The sequence below is a fragment of the Camelus dromedarius genome, chromosome 36 (genome assembly GCF_036321535.1).
Source record: "Camelus dromedarius isolate mCamDro1 chromosome 36, mCamDro1.pat, whole genome shotgun sequence".
NCBI classification, from domain to species: domain Eukaryota; kingdom Metazoa; phylum Chordata; class Mammalia; order Artiodactyla; family Camelidae; genus Camelus; species Camelus dromedarius.
In genome coordinates this window covers 9194666-9207436 of record NC_087471.1, presented here as the reverse complement: position 1 = coordinate 9207436, position 12771 = coordinate 9194666, and the positions used below count along the sequence as shown (strand labels likewise).

Here is a 12771-nt window from a genome sequence, read left to right as displayed (position 1 = left end):
TCAAAGGAATATGGTAGCTAAGATGAAAAAAAAAAAAAAAAAGGAATGAAAGAGCCTATAGTCCTTTCTTCTTCTATTAATGTGGCATACAGACTTAGGAGGAGGTAGAGAGTATTAGTGGATGAGAAAAAAACAGAAGTAGGAGGAAAGAGAAAGTAGGATGGTAGGCTTTACTAATTACCTGCTTACCTTCCTGACAGTTTCAAAGCATTTGGGGGGTAGCAGAGAAACATGTTATTTCACTAAATAAAAGGCAACACGGTAAGAGAACGGCTGCATCTCAATTATATTTTATCTTCAGCTCTATCCTTGCAAGCCTGCCCACTTAAGCTTTTACATCACTTTCCTATCTTATTACCTCTATGTTGTGGTTTGGTAGTTCAAGTAAACGCTTTTCCCCTGGAGGAAAAAGATGCTATTGATTTGCTTAAAAGTACGGATGGAAAGCATTATCTTGAGGAGGAACTGCTTCTTAATAACAAAACTACGGATTTATCCATTTCTTTGAATGTCAGCACACCACTAAAGGCTAAAAGAAGGCTGAAGAGAGAGGTAACATCCTTAATGTCAGGTCTTTTGTTTCCTTGTTCTAGCGGTACTGGCTTGGCAAAGTAACCCAGTTCCCATCAATAAACAATACAGGTCTATCCAAACTACTTTTATAAAATAAGATCTTGTTTGGATATTTTTATACAGCATTTATTTCTGTAGCTACTGATCTGCTCTGCTGCTCCATCTGTTTAAATTCAGGAGAGGGAACCAAAATCCAAAATTTCATTTTAATTCTGGGCCAAACACCGGGCCTCCTTCATAGGGTAGATATTTTTCAACTTCAAGTTGACTCGCATGTCTAAATTAGTGGCATTCGCTTTTGTTGTTGCTGTTGTTTAAAAAAAAAAAAAAAAGGAAGGAAGGAAGGAAAAAAAGGATGAAAAGAAAAACCCCTCTTTCTTTCTCTTACAGAGGAAGCACCTAACTCTTCAAAAGCCTCTAGGGAGATGCTAAAATGGCTTGAAATATTTTAACAGCAGCTTTCTTGCAGAGGCCACCGACGAATTACCCCGCAGTAAACCAGGCAAACACACCGAGCGCAAAGGGGGCAGCGGAGGAAGCATCCAGGAGGGAGCCGACTTTGCGAACTGATGGGAGGGAAGGGACAACTTTTGGGCGCTGGAAGCAGGAGGCCGGCCAGATGCTCGGACCCCGCCCGGGCCCGGGGAAACCCCGACGCGGGTCTCCGGCGGCCGGGCGCGCAGCGCTCAGTGCATTGTCCTCCCCGCCGGCGCCCGCGTCCCCCACCCCCGCTCCGGGCGGCCGGGCAGCGCCACACGCCCCCGCGGCGGGCTCCGGCCGGGCACCCTCCCCTGCGAAGGGCTGGGCCGGGGGCGGCGGGGAGGGAGCGCGGGCCACACTCGCACAGGTTGCCCGGCGCGGGCTAGGGACCGAGGGGCTTAATCAGGTCTGCGGGCATCTGCCCGCCTCAGCCCCCAGCCCCGAACTTGGCGCCCCCGCACCCCGTCGGCCCGCCGCCCACCGCGAGAAGCCCCGAGACACCCCGCCACAGCCCGGCGCCCAAGGCTTTTGTTTTGGCCGCGACGAGAATAACGATCCCTGAGGAGGAGGTGCCAGGGCTGCCGGTGGCTCCTCCGCCCGGGGTTAGGCAGAGAGCAGGCAGCCGCGGCGGCACCTCCTCAGTCCCCACACTCCCCGAACCCTCTTCCCGCGGAGCCGGGCGGGGGGCTGCACACCCTGGGGCTCACCTCACACCTCGGGGCTGGGCTCCCGGAGGGCTGCGGCGTCGGCCGGGGGCGGCCGCGGGTCCCTCAGGTAGGTAAACGGAGCGAGCGACGACCGCCTGCGCGCGCCTCGGAGCGACCGCGAGCTTTCGCGAGCGCCGGGGCGCGCGGCCCAGGAGGCGAGCGCGCGCGCACGCACGGCGCAGGCGCGCTGCACCCGCTCGGCCGAGCGCTCCCATTTTGAGCCCAGCTGCGAGACGCCGCTTCGCGCGCTTCGTTGTTCCCTTCCTCGCGTCCCGGGTGATGTCTGGCGCTGTCCTGCCCCCCGCGGAGCGGTTCCGAGCTCTGGGAGCGTTTTTCTTAAATGCGCGCAGCCCCCTTTGCAAAGCCTCCCCTGCTGAGACAGCGCAACGCCTCTTCACCCAAGCCTGGGGTGGTATTATTGCAAGACCCCTCAAAACCTGTTTTGAGAATCACTGTGCCCCTGGGGACCTGGGGACTGGAGGTGGTTAAGAGGCGGGTCACCAGGTGCTGAGGGTGGCACTGGGTGCAGGTAGAGGTAGTCATCTGGCCTATGCAGAGCTCCAGGTTGAAGCCACCGAGCAGACAGGATTCCGGCCCGTGAACAGTTTGTATCCTCTTCACCAACACCTCAGTGAGCGGGTAAAGCTTGTTATTGGTGGCATTCCCCATCTTTTGCTCCTTAGTAAGCGTTTCTCCTCGCTTTTTCTATATAAGAACTTTTGGAGCTGAAAGACTTCTTAGAAATCATCTAAACCCAACCTCTCGGAAGGGCGCAGAAAGGTGAAATGACTTACCCAAAGTCACACAGCATTTTAATGGTGGAGTCTGGTTTCAGTCAATGACAAAGCTGTTCTTTTTGCCTACATCGTTTTACCTACTTTTCTTTCTCTGTCTTTTGGTCCCTTTTCCACCTAGACTGGTAGCACACAGGACTTAAAGTAACTGATTTTGTCGCACAACAATGTGAATGTACTTAACACCCGTTACCCTTGGTTAAGATGGCAAGTTTTATGTTTCATGTATTTTTTTTTAACGGTGCTCCTTAACTGATAAATAAATACTGAATATCGAGCTTAGATAGCCATCAATATAGTTTAACACCAGAAGATGAGCTCTGGGCAAGCACATTATAAAAGAGATATGAAGTGACATTTTCAATTTTGTTAATAAGCACTTGTGCAATAACAATTTTGTTTTTAAAATAATACTGATCCGTAGGCTGATTCTTAGCAAGTCAGTGCGTCTGGGGGAGCCAATACTGCCTCTCCTGAGGGTGAGCAAGAGGGCAAAGAGCGCCTGTGAAAGCTGTGCATACCTGCTTTGTGTATTTGCAGATCCCTTGCACCTGCGGATCCTCTAGAGCTGTGCTGCTGGGTGCATTTTTATGCAGTTTACACACAGGCCTGTGAAAGCTGTCCAGCGTAGGACATATCTTGGCTCACATTCGGAGGTAGGGATGCTGTAGAAATGATCACTGAATGTATCAACATGATCACGTCTCAGAAATAGAACACTGAGTAAAAAAAGCAAACTGCAAGGTATGTAAATTGTGATACCTCTTTACAGCACGTAGCCATATTGTTTATGAGGTCAGACATGTATATATACATGCATAAAAAGTGGACTAGAAGGCTACTCACTAATTTCACAGCAGTGGTGGCCTCCAGGCAGGCAGGGTGGGGAATGAGATCCCGGAAGCTTGCAAAAGGGGCTTCCACTGTGAACTACATGTGAAACAAAATGTTAACGTAAAAAAAAAAAATCTCCCTGGGGAGACAAGGATGTTTCTTATGCAAGTCTCTAAACTTTTCTTTATGGTTGAAATGTTTCGTTTAAAAGTAATGTTCAGTTATGGAGGACACTGAGCCAGTGTGCTCACCATGAACACAATGTGAGTGATGTCATTGAGACTTGGGGGATCAGCAGTCAGACTGCTGAAGGGCTGGACAAGAGGAGGCCTGGAGGATGCAGGTTGAGAGGATGGATGAAAGAGACCTTACTTTCAGGGATAAAAATACTCAAATCCAACAGGGATAAAGTACTGTGCTCTCTTTTATCCCATGTCTCAATCCATGTTGTAACCACCAATAGAAGGTCTTTAATGAGCGGGAACTTCACAGAGACACAGCACTCTCACACAGTATGTGGTTAAAACTGGTCTCTTTCTGGATGAACCCGTTTTGAAACCATAAATGTTAACTGGTAATACGTGGTAATTTAGTATTGCATCTCCTACCTCCCCCAGGCCTCTGCTACCTCCAAAGCCTTTGTTTACTCATTTACATACAACCTGATTGTGTGGAAAAACTGCTAGGCTGGAGTTCAGACAACCTGCGTTCTAATTTCAGTCTGGCCACTTACTGTGCCTTTGTTAACTCCAGGAAAGCAACAACTTCTATGAGCTTCACTTTTCATTTTCTTTCTAAATTGGAGCTATACAAATGCTGACTATTTCAAAACTATGAAACAATACAAACATAGGGTTTGCATTTTGTAATTTGGAGGAGAGTACATTTTTATCCATTTTAGGAAACATTTGATATTGAGAAAAGTCATTTTTTAAAAAAAAAAATTTGGTTAGCTGATGCCCGTAAGAACTTTGCATTTACCAAAGCAGTTCCGTTATGAAATTGTGAATGTTTTCTTTTTCTCTAGCACTTGTTTCTAGTTCCATCGCAACAGTTACCACTGTGGTCCTTACAGTGGTTATTTCTACATAGCATTTTCCAAGTCTTCCTCATTAGAGTGCTTTTTAAGAAATTCTTGCAGTCTCACTCCGACTCTCATTACATGGTGGTGCTTCAGAAATGTAATTAATTAAGTCAGACTGGGTTGTAAAATTTCCCAGATTTGGAGTTATTCTTATGAAGGCATGCCATCTGCTGGTTCCCTGATGTATCTGTCAATTGGCCTGAATTCTTTCACCCACTAAATTAAAATTCACGTGGACGCATTTGCGAGTTTGTGTGCTGGGCAGTTTTCCCACGTCCTTCCTCTTCCCATTGCAGGTGCTATTCTTTCATTAAACCTGTCGAGGCTTCTTTTTCCTCCAACCTTCTTTTACCTGTTGGCTACTCTTAAAACCCGGAGAAACGGAATCTCTGAGCCCTGGAGCGACCAGACCGATATAATTGGGCATGCTCAGTAGGCTGGCCTGATTTGGAACACAAACATGTCTTGAACGAGGGCTTTTGATGCTGCTTGTTTCAGGACTAGCTGCATCTTCGTCCTAGCTTTACATTGGGAGATTGCAGCCCCTCCTACCCTCTTGGCGTTGACACTTTTTCATTATATCCCTGTGCCCAGTTTTGGAGCCAGCCCTCCAGGATCTCCTGGCCAATCAAGAGGCCACACATTGTTGCCTAAGAGACCCCGGATGCCAGCGAAAAGATTTATAGACGGTGATTGGACTACTGGAAAGGGTGGGGGCTAGACAGAGTCAAAGACACAGCAGCTATGGCAACAACCAGCGCTAGAGGCTTGAAGAGAAAGACGAACTAAAAGAGGTGAGAACAGTGGGCAGTGCATGAAAAGGATGGAGATTCTCTTTCGAGAGCTCTCCTCTCAGCTCCTCCTGGGCCTTTTACAAGCCTTGTCAGTGCCCCTGGGAATTAGTACATCTTGCTCCGTTTCAGCTGCAGTTAAAGTGCCAGATGCTTCCTATTTATGAAATTAACGACCAACAAATGATTATTTCTGTGCCTATCAAGCACTAGCTCTTTGCATTTATTACAGTTTTTCTTTGTTTCTAGTTGATTATAGATGAGTTCGTATTTAAATCTAAACATACCCTGTTCCCTAATTATTTCCTGATAATACCTGATTTCCTTCTCTGATGGTACTGCAGTGTGCAATGGGTGAGCTGTGTATTAGCAGAGAAATTCAATCCTCTTCTGCTCTGTAAACTCCAAATAAAAATCCTATTATCCTGAGTCTAATCCCAGTGCTCAATTCCTAATGTTTAGTTTTACTGTACATTTCTGCTAGTTTTAATCCTTAAACCACTTCCCCTCCACTATTGTATTCATTCCCTCAGTTGATTTAACAAATATTTATTGAGCACCTGTTATGTACTACTGAGAGTAGGATTCAAGTGAGCCGTGTCAGAAAACCACGTAGGCAAAGAAGCATCAGAGTTTCTTACTGTGTTCTCTGATATGAAGTTCAGTGTGTCTGGGAAGGTGGTGCATGAAGGGAGACAAAGGAGGATGAGGCTGAAAACGTAGGTGGAGGTAAATTCATACTGGACCTAGATTTGCATGCTAAGGAGCCTGGATATTCTGTAGCCATTATCAAGCCTCTGAAGGTTTTTGATCTGAAAAATGATGTGATTAACTGGTCTTTAAAAAAAAAAACAACACTCCCTAATTAAAATGGTGGTTACCAAAGGCTGGGGCAGGGTGGTGCCAAGGGTAGGGGGAATGGGGTGATATTGACCAAAGGATACACACTGTCAGTTATAAGATGAGTAAGTCCTAGAAACCTACTGTACAGCATGGTGACTATATTTAATAATAATGTATCATATGCTTGAATTTTGCTAAGACAGTAGATCTCAAGTGGCCTCACCACACAGCACACACAAACAGTTACCGTGGGAGGTGATGGATATGTTAATAGTTTGACTGTAGTACTCATTTCACAATGTATATGTATATTAAAACATTACATTGTACACCTTAAATATATACACTTTTATTTGTCAAAACAAAACAAAAACCTCTCTAATAGCAGGTTGTAAACGCTGTTATAGCCAAGACTCCTATCTTTGTTCCTCTAATACAGGCCTAATAGGTCCTTAGTAAAGTTGGATAATAGTGACAGTGTGAAGAATGGCGTCAAGATAGGATTGGAGGGGTGTAGCCTCTGGAACTTTTCTAGGGGACCCATCCTTGCCATTGAATGTAGAGCTAGAACCACACATTGGGGGCAAGGGTCATCGGCCCTTTTTCCTTCCTTTTTATCCAAAGAAAAATTAAGGATGAACATTCAAGGGCAGCCATTAAGGGGGAAAGAGGTCACAGAAAAGCAACAGCAAGCTTTATATATGTGGAAGGAGGGAAGACAACTTGTTCTGTGTTGTTGTTTTTGTATATGCTGTATATACATGTCTGAGTGGTCCGTACTGCGAACCTCTGTGGGTATACAGATGTGCACATTGCCCATCTTCTGGACTGGATGGAGGAGGAAAGAACTGTCAAAGGATAATGATGAAAGGCAGGGCAGGACACCTCCATTTGTCTGCTTCAGGAACTATTAGTGAGAGGGCTGTTTCTCCTGGCCAGGATCATCTCCTGAGAACATGCTTTCCTCGGGTTGATTTGAAGAAAGCCTAATTCGAATAATTTCTAGCTCTGAGGAACCAGGAAGAAGAAAACAACCAGTGCAGGGCCTTGAGGAGGCCCTAGAAAAGCTACGTTGTCCTAATTCAGAAATTGTGCCTGGAATCAGTCAGTTGTTTCCTAAACAAACGGGGAGGAGAGAGAGTTCTTGTTTACAGCAGGAGTTTTTTTACCTGGGGTGAGCAAAATTTTTTGCTCATGTGCATTTTTCTAGGGAGAAGATACATGGCTTTCATTTTATTCTCAGTTTTATGGCCCTCAAAAAAACAAGATTAAAAACAATTGGACTAAAGAGAAGAAAAGTCAAATGGAAATAAATAACAGTAACAAAAAAGAAATATATAATTTTTAACTGGGCAGATCTAGACTCAGTGACGATGCCTTGTGTCTGTAATTTGCCTGCTCACATGTACTTTTATAGCTGCCTATTAATAGTACTATAATGAAATCATTTCTTATATCTTTTGCACCTTAGCTCTTAGGAGCTAAGAATGTGACAGCTGATCTGAGCCCCCTTATTCCAGTGGACTGGTGGCTGCAGGCAACTGCAGGAAGATATTGGCTATTGTTTAAAACCCAGAGGTTTTAAAACATTGGCTTTATCTTTAGCTATAACTTAAACCTGAAAGAGAATATTACATGTCAAATAAAAGCCTTAAAAATTTCAGATCCAGCATTTGGGGGAATCTTATATCTGTGAAAAACTAATGATTTTTTTTTTAAATTGTCCAATATTTGCTGTTGTAGAATAATTTTTGGAGCCCATAGGTCAGGCAGGCACGTCCTGGCCCCCTAGCTCGGCTCTACTCTCTTGGCTATGAAACCCACCTTCAGAGAGGAAGGAAGACATAAACAAGCAGAAAGACTGAGGATATATAATGAAAATATCATCAGTTTGCTTTAAGTATTTTTCACCTTAAAATATTTTGTTATGGTCCTTCAAAAGACAGGTTTTGAGGCACTCTCTATATAAATGATGGATGTTCTAAGAAAGGCTGCAGGGAAGTTACTGCTTATGGAGACCACCTGCTCTGCGACTCTGCCTGACCTTTTTTTCTCTAATATCGGCAACAGCAGTTGAGGGTAGGTGTGTATATCCTTATTTTACAAATGAGGAAACTGAAGCTCAGATCTATTACATAACTTGCAAAACAGTTACACAGCTAGTTAAGTTTTAGAGCCAGGATCAAAACTGTACGGTAAAAAAAAATTATTGCAAACAACATAAATAGATTCTGGCTAATACAAGGGAAAAAAAAGGAGATTCATTGCAAAGTTATCAAGTGGCTCACAAAAGACAAGGAAAGACAAGGGGCTTCTGAGGGGTGAGGCCGCAAGGACAGCTTAACAGTCTGCTCGGAACATCAGTGGTACTGTAAACAAAAAGTCAGGATAAGCCAGCATCAGTCAACTGGCCTACCTTGGTCTCATGACTGGGGAAGGGGAAGCCACCTTGATTAACCAACCCAACAGACTCTGAACAATGAAGGAAAAGGAATTCCTCATGGAAATTAGAGTTTTTTAATCAAAGGAAGGCACACATATACTGGGCATCTAAAGATAGCATATTCCCACCGGGGGGTCAAGGGGGTAGGAAGGGATAAACTGGGAATTCGAAATTTGTACCTCTTGAGGAGTGATGGAAATGTTAGCCATCTTGATTGTGGTGGTGATTTCATTGGTGTCTGCATATATCAAAATTCATCAAATTGTACATCTGAAATATGTGTAGTTGACTGTGCAGGAATCATACTATAATAAAAGTGTTCAAAAAAAAAAAAAAAACAGCACGTTCCCCTAGTAAACCCAAATCTGTCCATCTCCAAAGGCTGGGCTTCGTCCCTTGCATCGTTCTGCTTCTTAAATACTGTATCAAGCTGGAACTCTTGTTACCTGGATGTCAGAAAGTTAAGAGGGGAGGAAGAAGGTCACAAGGGACAAAGATGGAGTGTTTTATATTGCATTGTGATTTTATAAATTAAAATACCTTCTTCTTTCTGGCCAATATGGTATGTTCTTAGCTAGAAGTGATTCTGGATTCCCCCCAACCCCCATGGTCCAATGAAAATAAAAGAGTTAAACAGACCTGGGTCTGATTCCCAGTTCCACCACTTACTGTCTCTATAGCTTTGGGCAGAGCACGTAACATCAATGAGACTCATTTTCTTATCTGTAAAATGAGCTAAACCTACCACCTCACCAGACTGTTATGAGTACTAATTGAGCATACATATAAAGTACCTGACATATAAAATGTTCCCAATAAATGTTATCCCCCCCATTACCTCTCCCAATGTACTAAAAGATTACATGATATTAGTACTTTTAGTATTCTAAAGATTATATGATTCATTTCTTCTGTAGGTTTAGTTTTTCTTATGGAACAATATCCAGCTATTTCACGATGGCATTTGCACCTCCAAAAAACGTAGATGGTCCCAAAATGCAGACAAAGATGAGTACTTGGACACCCCTAAACCATCAGCTTTTGAATGACCGGGTAAGTGACCAAAGCGCTATTTTACCAGTTGGAGCTGTGCCTTAAAGGGGAAAAAAAACAACTAAAATTTTGGTTATCAAAATAGGAACAGATATTGTTAGGATTGTATAATTGATGAAAAAACAAAATGAAGGATTTTTTTTCCAAAAACTTTAATTGAATCCTTGCTACATGGGCAAGGTTGGCAATAGTTTCTGCCCAGAAAGAAATGTCATAGATTTCTCTTTCCTCCACTGTCACTGCTCCTCTCTCTTCCACTGTCACTGCTCCTCTCTCCCACCCCAAATGCCTTTTTTTTCTTCTATCGCTGGTTCTTTGCTGAAACCAATAGGAATGAGAGACAAGAGGGTGCTGTGTGAGGAGTTCCCTCCAAAAGAGGTTTTCTTACTAGAGTTGAGGCTACTGGGTAATGCTGTAAATTTAACCAAATAAATAAAATAAGTAAATCTCAACTTATTGCTCACATTTCTTAGGATCTCCTAAGAAGTTTGTTCTCCCCCTATATTCTGGAGAGGCACTAGCAGAAGGGACCAAACAAAGCATGGCAAAGGTGGGAAACTGAGTATCATACTGGCATGTGAGATTGGCCAGGCTCTGGGGATTTCTACTCCTGCTTCATTTAGGGGCAGAATTTCCAGCAGGTCTGTGAGCTCCTATTATCAGTAGCTACATACAAGGACCACATCTAGTTGGCAGTAAGTTACAATCAACATCAGTAAAACTGACCTCATTATCTTGCTACCATATTCTAGTTCCTCCCACCAGTGAAAAGCACCAGTTTACACCAAGCCACTCAAGCGAGACATCTTCCTTCTCCCTGTTGGGTCTGGGATTTGACCCAGGCTCTGGGATTTCTCCCAATTTACAGGTTTATAACTTAGCCCGTGACTATGGCAAAGAAGATGCTACTTTTTCCACAGTAGGAGACACGAGATTCTTGGGTCAGAGACAAAGAACTTTATTACTTGCAGTGCAGCAAGCAGCATAAGCTTGGGTTCTCTTGCCCATCTTTTCCCGTGGGGATGATGCAGAGGACGCGGATAAATACTGCACACACACTATGTTTGCGTCACAGCTGAGGAACAATGAGTCCAGGGAATCCCCTGCTTTCATAATAAGCAGTAAACAAGGGTACTCTTCGTCCCAAAGGGAGTTAGTACCACATCTCTCAAGGTTCCTTACTGCCAATACAACCTGGAGAAATGGCCCAGGAAAAGAGCAGTCAGGACCTTGCATTCCTGGCATTCCAAGACATGTAGGAGATGAGAGGTTCAGGGAGGAGTGTCTGCTGGAACCCCCTCACCTCCACATCCAATTCATTTTCAAGTCTTAAATGAATCTTCTTCCTCGGTCTCTCCATCTGGATCCCTTTTCATTCACCTGGGTACCTCCAGCTCCACACTCTCCATTCACACCCTCATCACTCTTTACCTGGCACATTGCAATAACCTCCCAACTGGTTTTACTGCCTCTATCCCTAGCAGTCCATCCTCTATTCTGGTTCCAGAATGATCTTTCTAAAGCACCAATATAATCCTTTTATTTAAAATTAATAACAGGCTGCTCCAAAGGATAAATTCCAACCTCCCACGCATAGCACTGAGGACCCTTCATGAGCTGACTCAACCAACCTCCCAGCTCCAAGCCCTGCCTCTGCTTCCTCTCATCCTACACCCAGGCCGAGCTAAGTGGCCCCCACGAACCATGCTCTCTCATGCCTCCACGCTGTTGCAGTGTGCTCTTCATTGCCTCCTGCAAGAGTCAACTCAAATGTCACTTCTCAGGGAAGCCTCCTCTGGCTTACTTTTCTTTGTTCTCATCCCTGTTTACCAGCTTCCCCACTTGACTCTAAGGTGTTAAGGGTTGCGATTTTGTCTTTTATCTCTGCATCTCTAGTGCCCAGTATGTCTCTGAAGCACAAGGAATGGAGGCAGAGATCGGCTGTACTCCCTGGGACCCCCTTCATGGACTCATCTTTTTGTCCCCACTCCTCTCCTTCCTGAGCCTGGATTTGACCCTTTGCCTCTCTGAACTAACAGATATGCTCATTGCTCTGGCAAAGCTGGAGCATCCATCCTGGCCCCTCCCTCTACGTACTTTCCTATTTCTCCTCCTCTGATGCAAAACATGAGCAAATCTGGGAGAGAGACAGAGGAGCCAGCTTCGCGATCAGAATAGTGAGAAATAAAAGGGAGGGAGACTGAAAAGGAAAAAGATAAAGGAAGTGAGGAAAAAAGAGTGAGAAACGGGGGGAAAAGAGGCATGAGGAGAAACAAAAGGAGAGGCACAGAATGAGAGAAATCCAGCCTTCATCAAGCCTGACGAACAAGCAAGTCTATTGAAAGTCTTTTTTATTCAACTCAACAGTTACTTATTGAGCACCTGTTGGCAATGCTCTTTGCTCTCCCACAGTTTCTGTAACAGCTTCTCTGCTTCCACCCTCCAGGAGACTCCAGTGCTTGGTTTTGAAATGTTTTCCCATAGAATTGTAAAGGTTTTACCCACGTGTGAAAAAGTGACTTGAACTGAAATACGTATTTGTTAGATGCCTTGATTTTCAGAGATTTTCTTTGAAAAATTCAAAGTCTTGATCGATTTAGCAGCCATGGAGAAAAAGTATCTTAATGGTCTGATTGCCTACCGCAGGTTGGGTTCCTAGCGAGGCAGACTCTCAGATTGGTGTGTAGGGCATTGATGTGGGAGGGCTCTCAGGATCAAGACCTAGGAGGCAAGGGAAGGACAGGACTTAGATGTGGGGCAGAGGAAGAAGCCAGGCTGTCAGGCAGTTGCAACGAGGCCTCTGCAGACCCCACAGGACACCCTGAAGACCCTCCGAGTCTTGCGCCACACTGACCATGTGGCGGATGGGATCGTGGACGAGGCAGATCTCGCAAGCTCCTGGCTATCAGCCAGCAGCACTCCTAACAGTTGAGGGAGTAAATCCTTCAGTTCTGGAGGTGGATCAGATCAGTGCATCACAGCGAGCATGCCACGGCCTTATCTCAGTTCCTGAATAGCTTTTGTCAAATTTCATGATAATTTCTAGAGATAGTATTTATTTTGTTGTTCACAACTCCCATTTGATTCCAAAAAATTTATTTTGGTTCAGTTAGGTTCTAGGTTGGAGTAAAATTATTTTTAAAAATCTTGGCTTGTGTATGTACCCATC

The 12771-nt window shown here is 44.6% G+C and overlaps 2 protein-coding genes across 3 annotated transcripts in view; one reads left to right on the top strand and one right to left on the bottom strand.

The window, feature by feature from the left end:
- Positions 1–1891, bottom strand: part of FZD3 (frizzled class receptor 3) — a 56273-nt gene extending 54382 nt beyond the window's left edge. Inside the window, exon 1 of the mRNA XM_031442152.2 lies at positions 1761–1891. The gene's annotated coding sequence lies outside the window, so the exon portion shown is untranslated. The remainder of the gene's footprint in view (positions 1–1760) is intronic.
- A 1331-nt stretch (positions 1892–3222) lies between these two features.
- Positions 3223–12771, top strand: part of FBXO16 (F-box protein 16) — a 40724-nt gene continuing 31175 nt past the window's right edge. Inside the window, exons 1-4 of one of the 2 annotated variants that reach the window (XM_031442154.2) lie at positions 3223–3298; positions 5067–5266; positions 8049–8185; positions 9467–9602. In XM_031442154.2, coding sequence (XP_031298014.1) covers positions 9507–9602 — 96 coding nt within the window. In that variant the 5' untranslated portion in view covers positions 3223–3298; positions 5067–5266; positions 8049–8185; positions 9467–9506. The remainder of the gene's footprint in view (positions 3299–5066; positions 5267–8048; positions 8186–9466; positions 9603–12771) is intronic. The other variant, XM_031442153.2, reaches the window with a different exon arrangement.